The sequence below is a fragment of the Pinus tabuliformis genome, chromosome 2_1 (genome assembly GCF_031772625.1).
Source record: "Pinus tabuliformis cultivar Carrire ecotype Pingquan chromosome 2_1, CPIR1, whole genome shotgun sequence".
Taxonomy (NCBI): Eukaryota; Viridiplantae; Streptophyta; class Pinopsida; order Pinales; family Pinaceae; genus Pinus; species Pinus tabuliformis.
The window spans coordinates 356,064,779-356,087,640 of NC_142299.1; the positions used below are offsets into that span (position 1 = coordinate 356,064,779).

General features: G+C 38.2%; 1 protein-coding gene across 2 annotated transcripts in view; it reads left to right on the top strand.

Annotated features, from left to right (window-relative positions):
* SNF4 (sucrose nonfermenting-like protein) overlaps positions 1-22,862 on the top strand; it is a 268,765-nt gene that overhangs the window by 85,825 nt on the left and 160,078 nt on the right. Inside the window, exons 3-5 of one of the 2 annotated variants that reach the window (XM_089402672.1) lie at positions 7,218-7,403; positions 8,745-8,879; positions 9,118-9,177. In XM_089402672.1, coding sequence (XP_089258798.1) covers positions 7,218-7,403; positions 8,745-8,879; positions 9,118-9,177 — 381 coding nt within the window. The remainder of the gene's footprint in view (positions 1-7,217; positions 7,404-8,744; positions 8,880-9,117; positions 9,178-22,862) is intronic. The other variant, XM_089402673.1, reaches the window with a different exon arrangement.

Here is a 22,862-nt window from a genome sequence, read left to right on the forward strand (position 1 = left end):
TGAATCTCGACAGAGCACCTTTCCATGACATTTACATCTAAATGACTCTCCATTCCTCCTAAATATTGTTGGCCACAAGAGCCTCTAGTTTAGTGGTGTTAAACTATAGAGTAGGTCTTGGAGACTAAGTTCCTTCCTTCAATATATATATATATATATATATTTTTTTTTTATATTTAATTTTTATTGTTTATTTTATTTTTTAATTAAATGCGTAGCCTCTTACACCCTTTCTAGTTTATATTAAGTTGAGTTAAGGGGGGATCCTAGTTGTGGAATGGTAAGCATGCTTGGTAGTGGTGAATACTTTTTGTTAATATCATATGTTGTTGACAACCACATAGGCTTTATAAGTTTGTAGACCATTTGACGCCATCTGCTCAAGTTATTGGATAACCCACTACCAAAGCTTTTTGGGTGTAAGCCTATAGTGCAAAGGGGAAGCAGAAGTAATTTCAGATCATCTCTAATGTATTCTACAAACAACCTATATTTTCCAACTATTCTAGAATCTCCTTACTGCTAAATTTGAGACATATACTCCTTGGTCGATTTAAATTTGGGTATGAGATTGTATTCAAGATGCCTATACAGAAGTGTATTCTTGTATAATTTACTAATCCCTTTGATTGTGAGGAAGGAATCATATGCATTATGACCATTAATCAATTCCCCTCATCTTTCTCTAGGTTGGATTTTTAACTAAGTAAATGGCCAAGGGCTTATGCTGCTATAACATATAGAGATAGAGCTAAAGGGTAGTGTTGTTGGATGAACTAAATTAACTTTTTTTCTGTAAATTAAATTGCATTGATGGGGATGCAATTTACTGCATTTGCAAATAACTTGATTTCTCTACATCAATTTTGATGAAGAGGGTGTCTTGGCCCATCCCCTCAAGCCATTGCATACCTTCTTAGACAACTATTATGCCATCGAGGATAATTTCCCATTTGTGAAGCATGTTTTCTCTCTTGTTGTGATATGGATGAAGTTATTCCCTCACATTGTGAAAGCGTTGGCCAAAATTTTTACAAATGACTTTCAATAGCATCATTTGGTTATGTGTTCTAGGCCTTATCATTCAAATTGAATTTGATATCCCACAATATTTCCAATGAATGGATTCCTTGTAAACTTTTAAGAGCTTTGAGCCCATGAAGTTTCATGTCATCTTGTGGAACATATATAGATTTCCTAGGGATTTTTTGTAGGCCATATCCATCATAACACTACAGAACTCATTGAACATCAATGCTTGATTACACACTTTTTTGTGCATTTGATAGTTGACAAAGCACAATGGCCACTTAAGTTTGCATGGGCATGTAACATTCCTCATTTATTTATTGTGATTGAGAGAGCAAGTTATTAATTGATTCCTTTTCAGTGTTAACCTATGTTGCATGAAATGCTGAAATGTTCAGAGTTTCCGAAACGGGTATGTTTACAAACATCACATCCAAAAAATGGAAATGATTGTCAAAACGTCATATATATATATAATTTTTATAAATAAGTGAATAACACATTATATTGCAAGAAAAAAAGGAATAAGACCCATAGGTGACAATTTATAAGGAAAACCAAGTCGATATCAACTCTCATAGATGATTACTTGATGCAAAATCCAAAATTGGCCTTTATAGACAAGGCTATATGTGCTAAAATTGAAATAAAACATGAGCTAAAGGTCAAATAAAATTACATATCATTAATCATCATAATCCTCATCCTCATCATCAAAAATAGAACAAGTTGCTTGTTCAACAGAACCAATCTAAGGATTGGAAGAATAGGCAATTCCACTTCCAGATGCATCACCACTGCCACCAACATCAAAAGCAGCAAGAGAGATCTCCAAGTCTGGGTATTTTGCATCCACATGCCACTCTTTATGAGGTCACTAGTATATTTTTCACCCTTGTGAGACACAAGGTGTAGGTTTGAATGCATATATACAAAGGCCTCTGCCTTTTATGATCCCAATCTGTTGCGCTTCACATTATGAATGAAACTGTAGGTGCTCCAATTCGGTTCTGCTAATGAAGAGCTTGTCACTTGTGATGGAATAAGAGTGGTAAGACTTTGCAAATAAACACCATTTGCCGGGGTTCATGGTCCTTCTCTCATCCAAAGTTGATATGTCTGTAAAATCCTCTAATCCAACAGCAAAACAGGCAAATTCCTCCCTCACATCAATTTGTAAAGAAGATGAAAACAACCTCTGAAAGACTTTCTTCACTCCAACAACCACTTCCTTGTCCTTATGTGGGGCCTTCCTCTTTCCATTACTTTGAGCAATGAATTCTTCATCATAAAATTTTGGATTTAGAGCATGTGCCAAAGTGTACAATGGAGTGAGTAAGCCATTCCACCTCGAAATGATGACGGACCTCACTTGCTCTGCAAAATCAAGATCAACAAAATGAAGAGTGGGAGCCTTCTGTGAAATAATTTCAATGGTTTTCTCAACCATGGTACCCACAGCAAGTGCCACCATAAACCTCTCTTGAGAAAGGATTGTCTGTGCTTGCATTGCAGAGAAGATCAAATACAGGTTTTGTGAACTTAAGCAAGAAATCAATCTTTATCCACCAATCTTCATCAATCAACACCCTCCTCACCATATTTACCCTCTCTGAATCTGATTGTCTCCACTTGGCCCAAGTTGCACCCACCACCATACTATTTAATGCAGGTTTGACTTCAAGAAGGCAGCACAACATGATGAAGTTAGAGGCATATCTTGCTAGGTGCATTATCTGTGATAACAACACAAAAAAATAAATAAAAAATCACTTTTATATTTTTGCTTAAACTGCAATGATGAGGACACCAATCCTCCTTTACAAATTTAGGCTCCAACCTGTTAAATAAGGACACCAATCTTTTAACTGAGCACCAATTCAGTGAATTTGTGGGCACCGATCCACAAGATACACCAATCCCTTGGCCGAGCACCAACTTAGCAAAATTCATAGGAGACTCCAATCTTCAGCTGACCACCAACTCGGCTCCTAGTTGTATTTTGAATTTGTCGTTAGTTACTTCTTCCTCATATGAGCGTTACTTCACCACACAAACTTCAGATTTGCTCTCTCCAAAATTTTAGCCTTTACACAGGAATCAGTACACTACTGATTTAATTTAGACAGGAATTAGTTTTGATTTATTCTTGACTCAGCACACCAGTAATCCTTATGCAATTACATTGGAGGTCAAGTCTTTACACAACACTCCACATGTCTTCTCAAAGATCTTTCACACTTCTAGTCTTCACACAGCTGGTCCACGCTTTAGGCTACTCCACGCCTTGTTTACATAATAGCATTCATAGAAACAAATCTTGGTTATACAAGAGAGATTGATCCAATGACTGTCCATAACCTCTGTCATTGTGCTCTGTTTCTCCAATGAATACTTCAGCTATCTGTGCTCAAACATACATCCAAACTGCTTATTCAAACTTGGTGCATGCCACCAACAGATCTGCCCTCAAGACTGATCTTCAAACTCCTGCATGGCATGTGAGCTCCATATATCTTACCCATAAAATGCACATTTCATTCCTCAACAATTCAATGAATCTGAGAAACTCATAATGTACAAGAGAACAACTGCAATATTTCTAAGATGGAGCTCCAGTAACATATAAACTTGCTGCAAAGACAGTATCTCGCTTGATCGCATTGGATGCAACTTCCATCTTCTCATACAGGGATGAATTACATGTTATATGTGCTGCTTTCTTGAACCACTGGTCTCATCAAGGTGAACTATGGTGCGTACTATTGAGCCTTCAGGAACATCAGTAAGTTGACAGATATCGGCAAAGGGTGTAACCCTTAGCCCACTCATAAACCTATTTTGCTCTCTACCTCAGAGAATTATATATCATATTTCTGAATTTGTTTCACTTCAGATGCTTCGTTTTCACCTCAGACAGTTTGGATTTCTCATGTCCTTTTTTTTCCAATCGTTCTCCATGACTGAATTGAACTAATCATGCCTTATTTATATTGACTAAGGGGGTTCTTTTGGGGTTGACCCGTATTAGGAGCTGACTTGTAGTTCTGGGGCCGACCTGTATAATTTGTACCCTATTTGTAATTATTTTTAGGGCCGACCTTTATTGTTGATTCTTTGCATATATGGCCCAGTCAATGTTGTAAGCAAATAGAACCTTTTTTATTTAATATCATGGTCTATTCAGAGACTCTCACTTACGCTGACGTACAAGAGCAGAATGTCTTTAACAAAGGTATGGGGGTGTCTGTTTGTGCTTCAGACCCTTGATTTCCATTTGCCTAGCCTTGTAACAATGCAGAGTTTATCTGTAAACTACAAAGGCCTAACAACAAAGTGGTTTCAGAGATTTAACAACCAATTGGTTGAATTATCATAATGCTTATGTGCATATATATTTTGGCGCTCGTCTTCAATTTGATCTCCTTGGAACCTTAAAAGGTTGGGCATAAAGACTGTACATTCACACTCCGCAAAATTCCCAACTATGCTTGAGCCTGTTGAAATTCTTCTCCAAAATTGCTTCCATAACCCTTGTTCATTGGACTTCTTGCTCAGCCAACTTGGCTTGACATAAATGACAAAATTCTCAACAGAAACTTGGATATTTCCCCAAAACATCTCTTATTATGACACAGTCTTACCACAATTGCAAGAATCTCATCTCTAACACTCTATATCCATAGTTCTAAGAAATGGAATCAGGTTTTGAACCGGCCACCTATCTAACTGGTATTCAAACTGGAAACATGTTAAAATATCCTTAAACCAGATATCCAAGCAAACAGATCAGATCTAGTTACTTGCTGGAATTATTAACTTTTGCATGCAGTGGAAAACAAGAAAAGCAATAACACACTGCACAAATATTTCTGCCTTTTTAGATCAGTGCATCATTAAAATTTATCTTCAGAACTTACAAGATATCCCTTATATGGAAAAATTGGTTCTGAGAAAATAATCAAATGAACAATAAACCTGAAAATTATAGTTTGCATGAAAATCGAGGCAGCCTGCCCTCAAATCCATATGACTGCATGTAGTCGGTACAACAACACAGAATTCGTATGGATGACTGTACAGCCTGCTCTGCTAGGTTGTATGGCTGCTCTTTTCCTTTCTGTTGACTCGCTGCCTGTTCTTGCTGAAGATTGACTGCTTTCTCCTTGCTGAAGACTGAGACTGACTGCTTTCTCCTTGCTGAAGACTGGCTGCCTTCTCCTTGTTGAAGATTGACTACTTTCTCCTTGCTGAACTATTGCTGAAATTCTCACGAATGGCTGAAAATCAGATCTCTGGTTTTCTCCTTCACTCATATGAGTTGTGAAATGAATGCGTGTCTTTGTCTTTTGTCCTCTCTTTTATAACTTAGACATGAGCCAAAAACGGTTGAGATCTAACTATGAAATCAATGGCTCTCTTTTGATAAAATTATTAAGTGACCACTTTATTAATTAAATGTCACTTTAATTAAAAAATGTTCACTTTATTAATTAATTAATAAAGTGAACTTTTGAAAAAGTATAGGATACTTTTAATGATGATTTCCATAAGTAGGCACCCTCATGGAAATACTTGTTAGAGTTATAAACCCTAACAAACCAGATCAAATCAGATCGAATTGGATTGAATGAACCAGATATTAAAAATACATAAAATAAGTAATTTTTAATGAAAAAAATTAATTTAAATCTATAGACGATGATTCTAAACCATTAGAGACAAAATATGCAAAGTTTTCTCATCTATATGGCATGTAAGGGTGAATATATCAAAATGGCACATAGTGCAATACATATCAACAATAAACGTAATAAGTGACCTCTAAAGTCGAAAAACGATGCTACAAGTTATTGGGCCACTGGCCTACTACAAATCACTAATCAATATGATCACTCATTGGAATCATGATTGATTCACCACTACTGGAAATGGGATCATCAACAAGAGCTACATAAACATCGTCTAGCTCAAAGTCTTCAGACCTGGATTGCTCAACCTTACAATATGGTAGAAATTGAAAATGTTTAACATGCCTAAACAATGATTTTGGTTTGAGTGAAGGGTTCATGTCCTCAACCATATAATATGGTAGAAAAAACTTTGAGTGAAGGGTACATTTTTGTTACGGCCATGGTATATGAGTTGAACAATCAATACCACCAACATCAGCGAAGTTCAAGGGCTTCACGCTCTTTATCAAATGTCAATCCCATACCCTCACACATGACAGTCAAATGGAAACATTGCAATCCCCCAAATCCTGAAATAATGAAAGCTATTAACTTTGCTGGATTGTGATTGAAATCTGAAGTTCTAGTTTCTCCATATGAAATCCAAGGAGACTGAAACCACTCGCAAACATCTTGAGTCAATTCACGATAATGTTAAAAATTTAAGTAAAAGGATGAAAATTACTTAAAGAATTTAACATTATCATTGATTGGCAGCATTGCTAGGGCTGAGTTAGGTTTTTTTGTTTAGGTTTAGGCTTTAGGGGTGGGTTGGTTTTATGGCAAGGGGGGCTGTTTTGGGATGAAAACAACCACTTGGAGAAACCCCAGCAATGGTCCTGGACTCCCCCACAAATGTGAGATCTAACCGGCCAGGTTAGGGTTGGAAGCAATCGCATAGGGCCAGTTTTGTACCGGTTAGGTACCAAACTGGCTGGTTTTGTACCTGACTGGTACAAACCAGCACTCCAACCGGGTTTTTCTATGGGTTTGTTACCTGGGCCTATCTGACCAGCCGGTTTGACCGGTTTCTGGTTCAGACCGGCAGGTTTTTAAAACTGTCTATACCTTAGCCATATCCAGTTTTGCCACTATGTGCTACAAATAACCCTTAATTATAGGTCCTTTAGATCTTGGATCTTTCCACAAAATATCTCATCTTTTATTCATGTATCTCATTACAAGAATAGCGAGTGGTTATTTTTTAGGTCTCTCCTATTTCATCACATATTCTGCATTTCTGTAGAGTATATCCAAGCTCTTCCTTTCCTTCACATTTAAATTCAACATCTCTCTAGGTATATGGTCATTTTATCACTATATACCATTTAGTTAATTACCAGTTATCGTTGTATATACGGCCTTTATCATTTTCTGAAATTCTTTACATACACAGAGAAATATAATGTAAAAAATTGTTCAATGCCAGATTCTTATGTCTGTTTCTTTTTGCAGTACAAGTTTATTGTTGATGGAGAATGTAGGCATGATGAGGGACAATCTGTCATTACACCTACCTTTGGGACTGTCAACAATGTTTTGTTTGTTAATGGGCCGGAACTTTTACCTACATCTGTAAGTCCAGAGCATTTGGTATCAAGATCCCGCATGGATGTAGATCCTGATGTCTTTCAGAAGGTGGTAAGTACAAGAAAACATGGAACTTGAAAATGTCTTCTAATTTGGATGTATGGTACTTATTACTTTAAAGTTTAGATGAATTTTAAATATTACTCTTTTGAAGGACTCATTATCTGTTCAATTTCTTGAAAACTGAAATGTCATGCTGGTAAAAGGCTTTTATGAGAGCGTCAACAATTATGGTTCGGTCAAACTGAAACTGAAATCAGTATGTGTGAAACAAGTACCTGTTCACTTGCATGAAGGCTATAACATCCTTTTTATTCTTTTTTTGAATACAACACATATTATATTACATCAACCATTGATAAGCTACATCAGGTGTTAGATCAAGAGGCTAACATTTGGCCAATGTTGCCTGCTTTCCCAAAATGGGCATGATGTCAGCCTGAGACCTAAGTTCTAGGTACGAGCCAGATTCTTTGAAAAATCAGGATCTGGATGCAGGGAAATGATATACTATATTAAAAATTATGGCTCAAGAAAAACCATGAAAGCAAATTCTGTGAGTCAGATAGTACACCAAAGTTTTCTGCCATGAAATGTGACTATCCACTTTACTTTTAATTTCACCCTACCTTGGAAGCTGGTGCACAAAAGGTACTGAGCACTATGTTGGAACCCATATCCAAAGGACTGCAACATCCTGTAGCTTCTGAGGGCATGTTTCACTGCCTTTTCTTTTTGATGAACAGCAATATCAATTGGACAATTTCATAGAGTGTACCATGGATTTGACTACCAAACTATGATTGACACCTATACCAGCACTCGGGGCTTGGCAGCTCTAGTTTTCCAGATGAGCTGGCATTTTCAGTCCATCTAGATTCTATCTTCAGTGTCAGATCGCCCACTTCTATTTACTAGCTGGAGGTTTGGTCTAATCTTTTAGTATGACATTTTGGTGTCTTAATTCATTTTCATAGATTTTGAGTTTCACCTATTTTCATGTTTAATTTGATGATTATAACTCAGAACCAAAAACTATGCACATGATACTAGATTGAGTATCCTTTTGGCTTTTGTCAAAGTCATGACCTTTCAAGTGTTCTGTTCATTCACGAGGGCGGTTTATCAAGGATGACCTAGTCTGGAGTTGATGAGGCTTACCATTTAAGAGGGGCTAGTTACATAGAGTGAAACATGTAGGACCTTTTGATTACCAGCCTTGGAAGTTTTATTTGTGCCTGCCTCATCAGTCCTTACATTTGATGGCATTGAGGGAATATTAGCTAAAATATTGTCAGAATCTGGTTGATTGCTAGATGTGGCATATTTGCTTTCATTTCATTGCTTTATTGTAGTGTATGCATTATGATTTGTCAGTGCAATTCCAAACAGGTTACATTGTCAGATGATACCCTGCAGGAGACAGTCCAGAGGATTTCAGAAGACGAGATAGAAGTTTCACGACGCCAAATTGCAGATATTTTATCTGCACGCACTGCTTACGATTTGATGCCCGAGTCAGGCAAGGTGTGTGCTTATTGCCGATGGTTCAGAGAAGGATGCATGTCAATTTTTTTGGGAATGGTCATTGACATGCCTAGACTCTTTATACTGCACATTGTTGCTCCATGTTGGATGGTTCAGAGAAGGATGTGTGTCAATTTTTTTGGGAATGGTCATTGACATGTCTCGACTCTTTATACTGCACATTGTTGTTCCATGTTGGACGAGATTTTACACTGATTCAGGTATTTCTGTCTTGCAGGTAGTGGCTCTGGATATTAATTTGCCTGTGAAGCAAGCATTCCATGCACTTTACGAACAGGTGTATATTTAATTTGCATTTGAGTATTTCATTTGTCCACGCTTTCCTGTTAGATTCTTTAAGACTTTTACTGGTTATGGGCAGTATAGATAGTTGTTTTACTAGAAGTGCATTGTTAGCGGGGAATTGTCCATGTTTAGGAAATTCATATGCTTCCATTGTTCTTCAGTTGGCACAGATTATATGAGAAGACTTGTACTTTTGTGGGCTTAATTATTTTTTGGGTTATTTTTACCCAGAATTCTTGGACATTAGACAACAAAGTTTTAACTTTTTAAGTAAATGCCACTCTGGACAAAGACGGGAATTGAGTCAATGTCTGCACTTACGAAGAGGAGTCAACTTGGGAGTGCCTAAAGCATCTCCATCCTTGAGCTGTAAATTTGCATTAAGAGGTATACATCTGATAATATATGTGGTGTTGGTCTAAGAACAAAGAGAGAGAGAGAGAGCGAGAGATGGAATCGACTGAGATTGCTCTAAGTTATCTTCCAGCTAATTCCCCTGCCATATTATGGTTTACTAATTCCCCTGCTTGTCATTGTTGACAACTAATAGTGCATATCTATTTGACAATACCTGAAGCAGCTAATTCCCCCGATTGCTATTGTTGACAACTAATACTATATATTTATTGGACAATACTTAAAGCAGCTAATCCCCTTGATCAGGGTTGCTAGAGTGTGGTGTGGAGCAAAAGCGTCGGGAGCATCATTTCCCAAAAAACCTTGGTGTATGTGTGTGTATGCATTAATGTTATAAGAATCAGAGTGGTCAGCGAACCAGTGGATCCCAAAATAGGGTGGAATCGATCTTTGAACCATAAATATATCAACAAAGAGGCTGTAGATGGCCTCTAGGGTCCAAAAAAAGTCATGCTACAACAAATATCCACAGATCATCAAAATCATTGCCTATATTGGGATCCTCATCATCATTATCAACCTCTAAGCATTAAAATAAGATAGAAAAAGCTTAACATGTCAAATTGAGCTTCTGTTTGTGTGATGGGTACATTTTTACTAGGGTCCTAACATAGGGGTTCGACAGTCAATCCTACCAACACTGAGGTACATAGAGGGCTTGGTGCTCTTGATTAAATGCTAGTTCCAAACCCTCATACATGGATATATTCTTAGGGTCGAATATTAGGTTGTTACATTCATAAATTTTTAGGATGTCCCATTCATAAAAAGCTTAACATGCATAATCAATGATTTTGGTTTAAGTGAAGGGTACATTTTTGTTGAGGCCATGGTAAAGGAGTTCAACTGTTCACCAATCAACACCCCCAACATTAGGATGCATAACGGGCTTGGTGTTCTTGACTAAATGCTAATTACATACCCCCATATGTGATAGAGTCCCATGAAATTGTTTCAATCCCATCAATCTTGAAATCTTGAAAACTGTCAAGTCTGCTAAATTTTGAATGGCATATGAAATTCTACTTTCTCCATACAATGTCCGATGAGGTTGTAACCACTCTCAAACATCCTGCGGCAATGAATGGTTATGATAAAAATTTAAGAAAGAGGATAAAGAGGAAAGGAAAAATGAAAGATAAAGGAAATGCCAACTTAAAAGTAAAGATAAGGAAATGCCAACTTAAAAGTAAAGATAAGGAAATGCCAACTTTTACTTTTTTAAACATTACCATTAATTGCCACTATTCTTGGTCAAACCCATTGAAGAACCAGTCATGGTTCATTGTGTCCAGGGAGTGCCTGGGGAGTTTCTAGTGAGCATTTGGTGATTGCGCTCCATGTTGTAGGAGTGTCCTTGGTAGCAGGAAGCTTCCATAGTGGCAGGGAGTGTCCAAGGGAGCCTCAAAGTATGTATACTTTCTGGATGCCCCCTAGCTTGGAGTGTGGTTCCAAGGGAAGTGGCCTCTTGGGGAGTTGCTCATGGTGACAGTAACACTGCTTCTGAGTGCCATTGTTGACAACTAATACTGTATGCCTAAGGCAAAGATGTTATCGAGGCATGATTAGTGAGTTGGCCTCATAGTACAACCTTGGAGGTATGTGCTGATCTGGTTATGAGGACTGCAAGAATGTGGTTAGTGAGGCCTTTATTTTGGCATTAGGTTTCTGTCAATAAAATTCCTGGTTGCAATGATGCTTCATAGGTATCTGATTTGGGATTGAGGCTATAAAGAGGGAAAACGAGTGCTATTTGTTGTTAAAGACAAGGAGCCTAATGATTATTTCAAGAGTTCAGAATGTACTTTTTCTAGGAAGAATACGACAAAGAATAGAGAGATTAATTTGATCATATATCATGTCTTGATAGTCATGCACATATCATTGTATTGAAATTTCTCTCTAAAAAGGAGAGACACAATGTCGACATAATAAAAAACTCACAATAAATTTGAAACCTTTCAAGTCATTGCATAAGTTATGGTGGTTAAATTGGGGCCTATAGTAAATTGGTCCATGAAAAATCAATGGTTGACTATCTTCCTCTCTATCAAGAAGCAACAAACACAGGATTCTATTGATAAATGTTCAATCTTCAGCAAAGGTTCCATGGAAAGTCTCACCTTATCTGATTCTTATATCCAAGAGAATCAATGGTATCATGCTTAGTGCTTAGAAATTGCTCCAAGTAAATGTATGACTTTTGGAAAAGATGCATGAGTAGTAGATTTGTATGAATTGAACATTGATTTCTTCCTTACCTATGTTGCTGTAATCTTTTGAAATATTAGGAGTTGTTGAGGATAACATAGTCAAAAGCATGTGATTAATATAGACTCCAATTGTTTGAAGCAAAAAAGGTGTTCATGTGTTGAAAAGATTTGGCTATCTGGTGTTCAGTAGATAAATATATAAGTGATGTCAGTGTTTGTGTTGGTACATGCCATGTTTTAAGCTATAACATTAACCATGATGATGTCAAACATGACAAAACCAAAAACTGTTTTAGCATTTATTGGGTTGATGTTCAAGATGCCATTCAAGGTGTATTGGACTTTATTGTTCACACACACAAATGCCCAACAACGGACAGTTTTTGCAAAGGATGATAAGGGAACACTGAGAAGGGAATAGCCATAGAATTATTTAGAAACCCAAATTAGTCAGCTCAAAGTGTTTTTTTTGGACAAGTTACACAAGTTTCCGGAATGAGGGGGTTGGTGGGGCATGAGTATATGTGTGAGTATGGCTACTGTGCACCTCCAAATTTCAAGAGGATAACAGATAGGACAACAAAAAATATTAACAAATTTTTTTTAAAGTCCAAAAAATAATCAAATTTCCCAAGGCATAACAAAAAATTTAGCAAAATAAACTGTAAAAAAAAATTCAAATTTTCCAAAAGACACTTCATAGTAATTTAAAAAATCAAACCTGAATGTTGAAACATAAAGATAAGTTTACCTCGTAAACCAAAAACTATTGGCATTTTTGATTCTTTAAAATGTTATTAGAAATGAGCAAAATACTTGGTCCAAAATGGCAATGTGCTAAAGTGCCAAAACCGTGCGTTCTACATGGTTCCAATAGGAAAAGCACCAAAATTTATGTTCATTCAAATGCTAAATAGTAAATAGAGCCCATTAGATCCTAAAGTCACAAGCTCCAAAAATTGTTGGAGTTCCAAAAAACACTTTATCAACTCCAACGAAGTAAAAATGAATAGAAATGTTGGGAGGGTCTCCAAACAATACTATCTCAACTCCAAGCAACATTCTCTAAGCTCCAAATAGTGTTGTCTAAAGTCTAAACATAAAAAAGGGTGAATGAAACGGGTTTGAGGGGTGGGTTGTTTTCATAAGATAAAATAATTTTATTAACTGTGCAAATGAATGACCACAATATAGGTGAATGGGACTCAAAAGTACAACTAGTGTATGTACATAGTAGGTGTGCAAGAGCAATTCCTAAAGCTAGTCTACATAAAAGCATAAAACTTGGAAACTAAGCCATAGTACTTAAAAGTAATACATATACAAAGCAAAGTAAAACTCCCACATCATATCCTTAATCATTGAGACAAGTTTGATGCATTGTATGATAATCTCATTCAGAGGGAACCTAGGATTGAGGGAGCTAAGATGTTGATCCTTGGAGGACATTGCCTGTGGGTAACAACTCTTCTAATACAATGTCATTAGGAAGAATCTAGTGATGGAGCTTTGTGTACTTGAGGTGGTGGAGTAAACAACCGAACTACATCATGCAGGAAGACTCCTAAAGGCCCCATTGTTAAATAGTTTTCTAATTGTAGGTCTAGAATGTGTGCGGTCTCATTGATTTAGACGTTGATGTTGCCTAGGGCTCTGCATATCTCTTCCATCTAACTTTAGGCATGCTCTTAAAAATTTTAACTATCGAAAAAGATTTATTTAAGTTTGTGACAAATTAGTAATAGTTAAGCATGTTATGTGGAACTATAAGGGTTGGATGTGCCCTTGTTCAGTTTAATAATTGCAATGCTTCAATTGGTCAGAGGTGCCCCCATCAACTTGGTACACAGAGAATAGGCTTTTGTTAGATACGCCTTGTTAAATGTGATTGTTCACACTTTTATCCTCAACTGCATGAAATGCTCAAAATAGAAAGCTACCATAGGATTGAGGGAGTGGAAATTGATGGGACTTGTATGTATCTCATGTAGACGTGTTTCTTTCATCTCTCTGTTCAACTACTACTTGAGTGCAAAGGGTGACATATTACATCAATTGAGTACCTAGAATGGGGATGGTGATCAATAGAAAGGCCAACAAATTGAGGAACCAACATGGTCATTGTCCCAAGGAGTGGAGGCTTGCAAAAATATAAGCAATATCTAGAGGAACAAAATAGTAGGAAAGGGTATCACATAATCCCCTTGAGCTCGCACTCAGTGGAGAACGAAGACCAATTTAAAATTCCTAGGCAAGATATGATAATTGTAATGGACTGTTGAGAACACTCCCAGATACGAAAATGTTGTTCATGTCACAATTTTTTTGACTACTCTTGATATTTTCCATTTTTCCAATTTTATAGGATGATGATTTTTTAGAGTTTTTCAAGTTTATGATTATGCTTTTCGATCCTTTTTGATATATTTTGATAGTTTTATTAGCTAATTCTAAGAAGTTTCTTATCAAACCCTTGATGAAACAATACTTTACTTGTCTGACATTTTTCATAACTTGAAACATGCCTTGTGCCTTTGGGCAAAACAAATAAAAATTCCATATTTAGTGGGTCCATTCCCATAATGATTAGTGAAAAACAAATTTGACTCTCTCTCTCTCTCTCTATATATATATATATATATTATGAGTGACTGTTTATGGTTAGAAGTCATCAATAATGATGGTTGGTGCTTGAAATTTATAGACATTCTTTTTTTACTTATATGTCTTTCCCACCCTTTGCACTTTTATATTAGTGTGGAGGTTCTGAATGCCGCTAAACTAGTGCTTGCAATATGATAGTCATGAGTAACTCAATATTGTTTATGGCAAGATGCTTTTTATTTTGAATTTAATTTTTATGAATATCTAATGCAAGAGGGAAAATACTTTGAAACCTTATATGATCAATAATGTAATTTAATAATGAATAGAATAGATCATGATTGATACAATGCCATGTGGCAATGTACTTATATGCATTGATTAGTCATGGATATTGACGAGTTAGGTCTCTTGTTAGGTCATGTCTTTTAGTTAGGATGTGTCACTTCATTTCTTGTTATTATTTATTGGATGTGCATTTTAGACGTTGATGTTGCCTAGGGCTTTGCATGTCTCTTCCATCTAACTTTAGGCATGCCCTTGAAAAGTTGAACTATCGAAAAAGATTTATTTAAGTTTGTGACTAATTAGTAATAGTTAAGCATGTTATGAGGAACTATAAGGGTTGGGTGTGCCCTTGTTCAATTTAATAATTGCAATGCTTCAATTGGTCAGAGGTGCCCCCATCAACTTGGTACACAAAGAATAGGCTTTTGTTAGATACGTGTTGTTAAATGTGATTGTTCATACTTTTATCCTCAATCTGCATAAAATGCTCAAAATAGAAAGCTACCATAGGATCGAGGGAGTGGCAATTGAGGGGACTTGTGTGTATCTCATGTAGACGTGTTTCTTTCATCTCTCTGTTCAACTACTACTTGAGTGCAAAGGGTGACATATTACATCGATAGAGTACCTAGAATGGGGATGGTGATCAATAGAAAGGCCAACAAATTGAGTAACAAATATGTCTTATAGAACCAACATGGTCATTGTCCCAAGGAGGGGAGGCTTGCAAAAATATAAGCAATATCTAGAGGAACAAAATACTAGGAAAGGGTACCACTTAATCCCCTCGAGGTCGCAGCCAGTGGAGAACGAAGATCAATTTAAAATTCCTAGGCAAGATATGATAATTGTAATGGATTGTTGAGAACACTCCCAGATACGAAAATGTTATTCATGTTACAATTTTTTTGACTACTCTTGATATTTCCCATTTTCCCAATTTTATAAGCTGATGATTTTTTAGAGTTTTTCAAGTTTATGATTATGCTTTTCGATCCTTTTTGATATATTTTGATATTTTTATTAGCTAATTCTAAGAAGTTTCTTATCAAACCCTTGATGAAACAATACTTTACTTGTCTAACATTTTTCATAACTTGAAACATGCCTTGTGCCTTTGGGCAAAACAAATAAAAGTTCCATATTTAGTGGGTCCATTCCCATAATGATTAGTGAAAAACAAATTTGACTCAGTATATATATATATATATTATGAGTCACTGTTTATGGTTAGAAGTCATCAATAATTATGGTTGGTGCTTGAAATTTATACGAACTCTTTTTTACTTATATGTCTTTCCCACCCTTTGCACTTTTATATTAGCGTGGAGGTTTTGAATGCCGATAAACTAGTGCTTGCAATATGATAGTCATGAGTAACTCAATATTGTTTATGGCAAGATGCATTTTATTTTGAATTTAATTTTTATGAATATCTAATGCAAGAGGGAAAATACTTTGAAACCATATATGATCAATACTGTAATTTAATAATGAATAGAATAGATCATGATTGATACAATGCCATGCGACAATGTACTTATATGCATTGGTTAGTCATGGGTATTGACGAGTTAGGTCTCTTGTTAGGTCGTGTCTTTTAGTTAGGATGTGTCACTTCATTTCTTGTTATTATTTATTGGATGTGCATTTTATATGTATGTTCATTACATTGCCAATCTCTTTAAAGATTCTTTGTTTGCAAAGCAATTTATGGACAAGCGTATTCCTTATTCACTCTTGTAATGCATTTTCATGATTCAATGTTCTTGAGGTGCGATGGTTGATGACATGAGACAATATGAGTTCTGTTGAGAAGAATTGTCAGAAGGGAAAGAGAACCCTAATTCAGTTTTCTTTAGAACTATGTGGTGATGACTTTGATTTGGTAAATTATGAATTCCACACTTGAATTTCTCTTTAATAGAATTGGATCTTCACTTAGCTTCTTATATTTGTTTAATCTCAATTTTCTTTAATACTATGTGGTGATGACTTTGATTTGGTAATTATGAATTCCACTCTTGAACTTCCCTTTAATATAATTTGATCTTCATTGAGCTTCTTGTATTGGTTTCATCTTTGGTTATTTCATTGAAAATTACAATTACGTTAATAATTAGCATGATGATAAGGCATCTCTGTATCTTTTGTCTAATTTTTTAAATTGTCTTTTGATACCTATGATAAGATTTCAATATAAGCTTCCTTTTGATTTTTGATGTTGATTGGATTTGTATTGGTTCCATTCTCCAAGGTTTGGTTTTTTTACATTTGATGACTTCTTATGTTAATGTGTCGGTCATTGTTTCTCTAGCAATTGTTGATTCAAGTGTTTTTGTTGTTGTTTCTCTAGCAATTGGTATCTAGCATGCAGAAGATGCCAGATTACCTCTTTAGGTGCTTGTTCACGAGGAGTAAATGATTATCACGATTTCTTTCCTAAGTTTAATTTATGGAAAGTACATTATTTAGTTTAATTGATTAATGTTGCCTATTGGGCTAAGTTTTCGAGGATAAATAATTTAATTATTTTAAGTTAGATCTAATCTTTACTGTTGATCCAAGTAGGATAGGAATTAATGCTAGATCTCTATCACTTTGGAGACTGAGGTTTATGGATTTAGCTCAAGATGAAATCATAAAATAAGGTGAAAGGAGAGGTGAAAGGCACATTGTGATTGAGAGAGTGATTTTCTCAAGGAATGAGAGGCTCAATGACCGAAGGGAAGAGAAAGGTGTGCAAAAAGGGTTTTTTGGAAGAGAAATTGGTGGAGGCCGAGTTCCAGGAGAAAGGGGTTGAGGCTTGGGTGGTAGAGGTCAGTATTTCTTTGCAACCTGAGACTGTGAGAGGAGGCTGAGTTTACATCAAGGTCTACGTGGAGGAGGGGATTGATATTTTCCCAGTGCATTGGCTGGATAGGTGGAGGACGAGTTTTTTTAGGTGAAGGCCAAGGTTTGCTAGGGCCAAGTTATTTTCCAAGGTAGTTGAATTTTTAGACGCTGACAATCCAATGGGTTGTTTTTTAGGTTCAACTGTATTCTTCTATGTATTTCTTTGTGGATAAAGTGTTGAATGGTGTTGTTATTGATGCCAATGTCAATCCTTGAACGCTTGTACTACATGTCCGTAGATCACATTGATTGGAAGCATCAATGGATATGATATCCTAGAAACCCAACTACCTGATTATATTGCCCCACTTGTTGAAGTATTTGACAATGAAGAACAATGAATTTGCTCATATGACCATCTTCATTTGATTCTCCTCGCTGTGCGGATTCCAATGGTTGGTGGTATGGGCGATAACTCCTCACGATTGAGGAGATATGCCTCGTCAAAGTTGGAGCCCCATTTTTTGGTCAAAGTCCCCAAAACAAGATGATAAGGGAAACTTCTTTATGGGTTTACTAATGACATTTATCCTCGAGAAAATTCAATCTAATTATGATGGGAATATATTGGCTCTCCTGCATCCAATCCTTGGCCCCTGGGGCCTTGCTATCTCCAAAACCCATATCAGTGAAAGTTAATGCATCATAACCATACAAAGTACGGAAATGTGACATACATATGGACATGTGGTAGGTTGTGTTATAACAATGCTCCCCAAGGTGCAACCACTTGTCCATGCATGCTGCTGCCCTGCCACATAATTGAGTAAGTAGCCCTCTAGCCACTTACTCACAATCTCAGTTTGGCCGTCCGTTTGAGGATGGTAGCTAGTGCTGGGTGTGAGCTTAGTCCCCACAAGACAAAACAACCCTTGCCAAAAGCCTCCCATAAATTTGCTATCATTGTCACTAATGATGGTCTTAGGGAGACCATGTAATATGAACACCTCCTAGAAAAATAACCTGACCACCTGCAAAGCTGAATATCGGGCTGGGATGGCGAAAAAGTGAGCAAATTTAGTCAACTAGTCAACCATTGCATAGATGCAATCTCACCCTTGTACTATTGGCAAACTCGTGATGAAGTCCATAGAGATGCTCTCCCTTTTCCTCTCAGGAATAGGGAGAGATTGTAATAGACCAACTGGATGAGTCTGCTCTCCCTTGTTCCTCTATCAAACCCCACACTCCTGCACGTGCCTCAAGACGCCCCCCTTGAGGCCCCTCCATGTAAAGTGCTCTAATCGTTTGGTAGGTTTTGAGAAACCTCAGATGCCTTGCCATGAGCGAATCATGTGCTGCATGCATAACCCTCTCTTTGAGTTGTGACCCCTACACCAAGTAAATCTTGTTTTTGTAGTAGATTGCATTGTTTGTCACCCGATACCTGTCATCTCTAACTATGCCATCCAAGATCTCGCAAGCCTGTTGATCCTTGGAATACTCTACCAATAGCTACGCCTTCCAGTCCTGGGTGATAGACATAAGAGAAAGTGTCACGAGTCTCCTGGATAGTGCATCTGCCACTATGTTATGCTTGCACTTGACATACGCTATCTTGAAATCATATGCCCGGACCTTACTAACCCACTTTTGGTGCCTTTCTTGAAGCTCCTTCTACTCTAAGAAGAATCAAAGGCTGTGGTGGTTAGTCCTTATGTTGAACTCGTTGCCCACCTAGTAATGCTGGAATTTGCATGCATTATGGCCAACATCTTTGTATCATAAATGGAGTACAATCTCTCATAGTCCTAGAGCTTCTGTCTCTCATAGGCTATGAGGTGGCCTCCTTGCATCAATATCACTCCAATGCCCTCGCCAAATGCGTCACACACCAATACAAATGGCTGTGAGAAATCTAGTAATGCCAAGACCAGACAAGTACTCATCACCACCTTGAGGCGCTCAAAGGTCTCTAGTGCTCTGTCTGTGCACTTAAATGCCCCCTTCTTCGTGAGGTCTGTTAGGGGTGCAAACAACTGGGAAAATTCCCTCATGAAGGGCTTGTAATAAGGTACATATGCCCATGAATCCTCTCAAATCTGTCACGGTCTTGGGCGTAGGTTAGCCACGAATAGCTTGGATCTTCTCTTGGTGGAGTTTGACTCCATCTTCCCCTATCACGTGCCCCAGGTACAACAATTTAATTAACCCGAATTCACACTTGGACATCTTGGCATAAAACTGTTGTTCCTCCAAGATGCACAAGACCTCCTCCAAGTGAGTATGTCGTCAAAGAATTACAGCGCGAACATACGCAACTGCTTGTTGAACACGTGGTTCATGCAAGACTGGAATGTGGTAGGTGCATTGGTGAGCCCAAAGGGCATCACCAGGAACTCAAAGTGCCCATAATGACACTTGAACACAGTCTACGAAATATCCTGCTCTCACCTGAATTTGATGGTACCTTGAACGCAAGTCAATCTTAAAGTACTTGGCCCCTCTAAGCTCATCCATCAACTCATCGATAAATGGGATTGGGTATCTGTTCTTTAGTGTCCTCTTATTCAAGGTCCTGTAGTCAATACACATACGAAGGGTCCCATCCTTCTAATTCACCTGCACAACTAATGAAGTGAAGGGACTAGAATTGGGACAATTGTGCCCCAACGCCAACAACTCTTAGATGGCTATATCATCGTGGTAGGCCTTGGGATATCTGTACGGAGTAGTCATCATAGCAATGTACCCATTCCTCCAACTCAATTGTGTGCTCAAAGCCTCTACTTGCTGGACAACCTCAAGGAATGTCTCCAAACAATGTTTGATGCTTCTCCATTAGGGCTTGTATGTTTGGATGTGGCTGCCGTGCCTGTGCTCCTGCCTTGTGTTGTAGCGGCTACAACGACCCTCTAAAATTTTGGCTCGCATGCAAATTTCGGAGCCTACTTTGGATCCTGCGATCGATCATCCTTGGTCACTTATTAGTAAGTGGATGATTTCAAGCTCCCCCTCCCTGATCCTAAGAGTTGTTCGCATTCTCATCCTATGCATCGTCTGTCATTTTCGGGCATAGGGGTTGTTTTTTGTCATGCAAAGGGAATGTTGTTTTGCTTCAAGGGAAAGTATGTGCACATTTGTGGTTGTCATCACATAGACATGTTTCACCCTCACTTCATGCACTCTTGTCACGAAGGTTGTTGCATCAAGCAAAGTATGTCTTATGCATTCTGGATGGTCTACGTTGTGTCACTAAGTGTTCGTTTGCGATCATAGTCAAGTCCTATCAATGTTTACATACGTTTCACTGATCTGATGCTTAGCCATTTTCCTGAAAATCCTAGCCTCATCCAGCTTCCCGGAACTGTGCGCTTTGGTTCTGCAACAATCAAGCTTCCTCCCTTGTCTGTTGACCTCGCAGCCCGTAGAAACACCAACCTTCCTTCCTTGGTGAAACCTCGCAGCCCGTAGAGACCCCAACTAGCATTGCTCTCCAAAATTGCGTAGAACAATCAGGCAACAAACACTGCTCTCTAGAAATACGTAGAGCAGTCTAGCTGCATGACACTCAGAAATTGCGCAGAGGTTTCCTCCCAAGACCCCCATCTCGCAACAGTGTCTTGTGCCTCAAAAATGCGTAGTGTTGTGCCTGTCTGTCTTGCATGCAGAAATTGCGACGATGGGCCTCCCACGTCCTCATTCTAGCAACAACCACTCTCTGCTGAAATTGCGCAGGTCTATCTCTCAATGACTGTAGGAAAAGGTGACATGCTGAAATTGCTTCCAAGGAGTTGAGGAGGATGATCAAGGAACCAAGTAATGGAAAAGATTAAGACCACATGCAACTCCATTAGATGCATGATCATCTTGAGGGTAAGTAAAGAACACCTTTCGAAGTACATCTCTTAGTTGAGTTTGCAGGAGTGCTTATCATTATCATATCATCATGTGCTTAGTAACATGCAGGTGCACAAACACGAAAAGTCATTTTATGTGTTTCTTCTACATGTCTTGCTTCCTTTTCACTTGTTTGACCAACTATCGTCTTCGGCATGTTAATTGCTATGTCATGCTTGCGACCTCGTTCAAGTGATGTTCAAGGTTGTGTTTGAATTGTGTTTTTCGCTATGTAAACATTTATCACACTCACACACGATGTTGTAAGTACTGTCGCGCAAGTGTCGACGCGGTCGCCCGAATGTCTATCACAAGTGTTGTGCTTGTCGCTCGCACCCGTTGGTCAGTCACACTCAGTGTATGTTGTCTTTATGGTTTGAGGTGTCTTGTCGTTGAGTCATGTTGAGTGTGTGTTCGCAAGGTCATGCATGCACAAGCTCACTCACTCACACACTTAGTCATTTTACTGAAACTCTGTTGATTGCACCTTCCTCCAACAGCTAGACCTTCGCTGAGCTGCACTGCGCAGTCTCAGCTCTCAGTGAACATCTACTGCTTCCTAAAATCTCGCAGAGCTTTTGGCTGCTTCCTAGGCAATCTGCACTACGCAATCTTGAGTCGACCCGACCAACTGTCACCCAAAACAAGGTAGAAGTTTCTCAGCAAGCCATCTCAATTTGTGCTGCCCGCAAGCAACATCAACCAAGCCTCCAGTTGGTTAACTAGAGGGTTTCACTGAGTAGTGGCCTTGGGCCTCACTCCAAAAAATTGCACAGAAGCTGCCAAGCATGCCCACTTTCATTGACTGAAGAAACTGTGCAGACATGCCAGACAGACACCCATTGCCTATCACTGCGCTGCCCTAAAAAATTGCGCAGTTTTTCTAGCCAGTCAGTCGGCCTGCTGCTCGTCCTAAAAACTGCACAGTTTTCAACAACAGTCTCCTAGCTTCCTAGCATCCCGTTCAGCTCAGAAACTGCATAAGGATGTCTAGTAGGCCAGCCTCCTAGTGCTGCGTAGTTTTTGTCAGCAGCCTCTCGTAGCTTTGCTGCGAGCGCCTGAGAAAAATTGCGCAATTTTTGCTAGAAGCCTCTCGTAGCCCACTGCCAGCTTCTTAGAGAAATTGCGCAGTTTTCACTGCCAGTCTCCCTCTGTTGCCTACATTGTCTCCTTGAAAAAAATGCGCAGATTTTCCCTTCAGCCGAGCCAGATCCCGCAAACAGTCACTGCTGATCCGAATTGCCCATCTCAACCTCCCAGTGACCTCTGCGCAATTTTTGTGGACAATGCTTGGAGCTTGCATCCCGGCTTGAAATGTGCCTTGCGCAGTTTCAGAGCCTTGTCCTCTCTCTCGGTCACCTGCATCTGAAAGCGAACAACAATGCATCATGGTAGACTAGGAGATTTCTAGATTTGATGT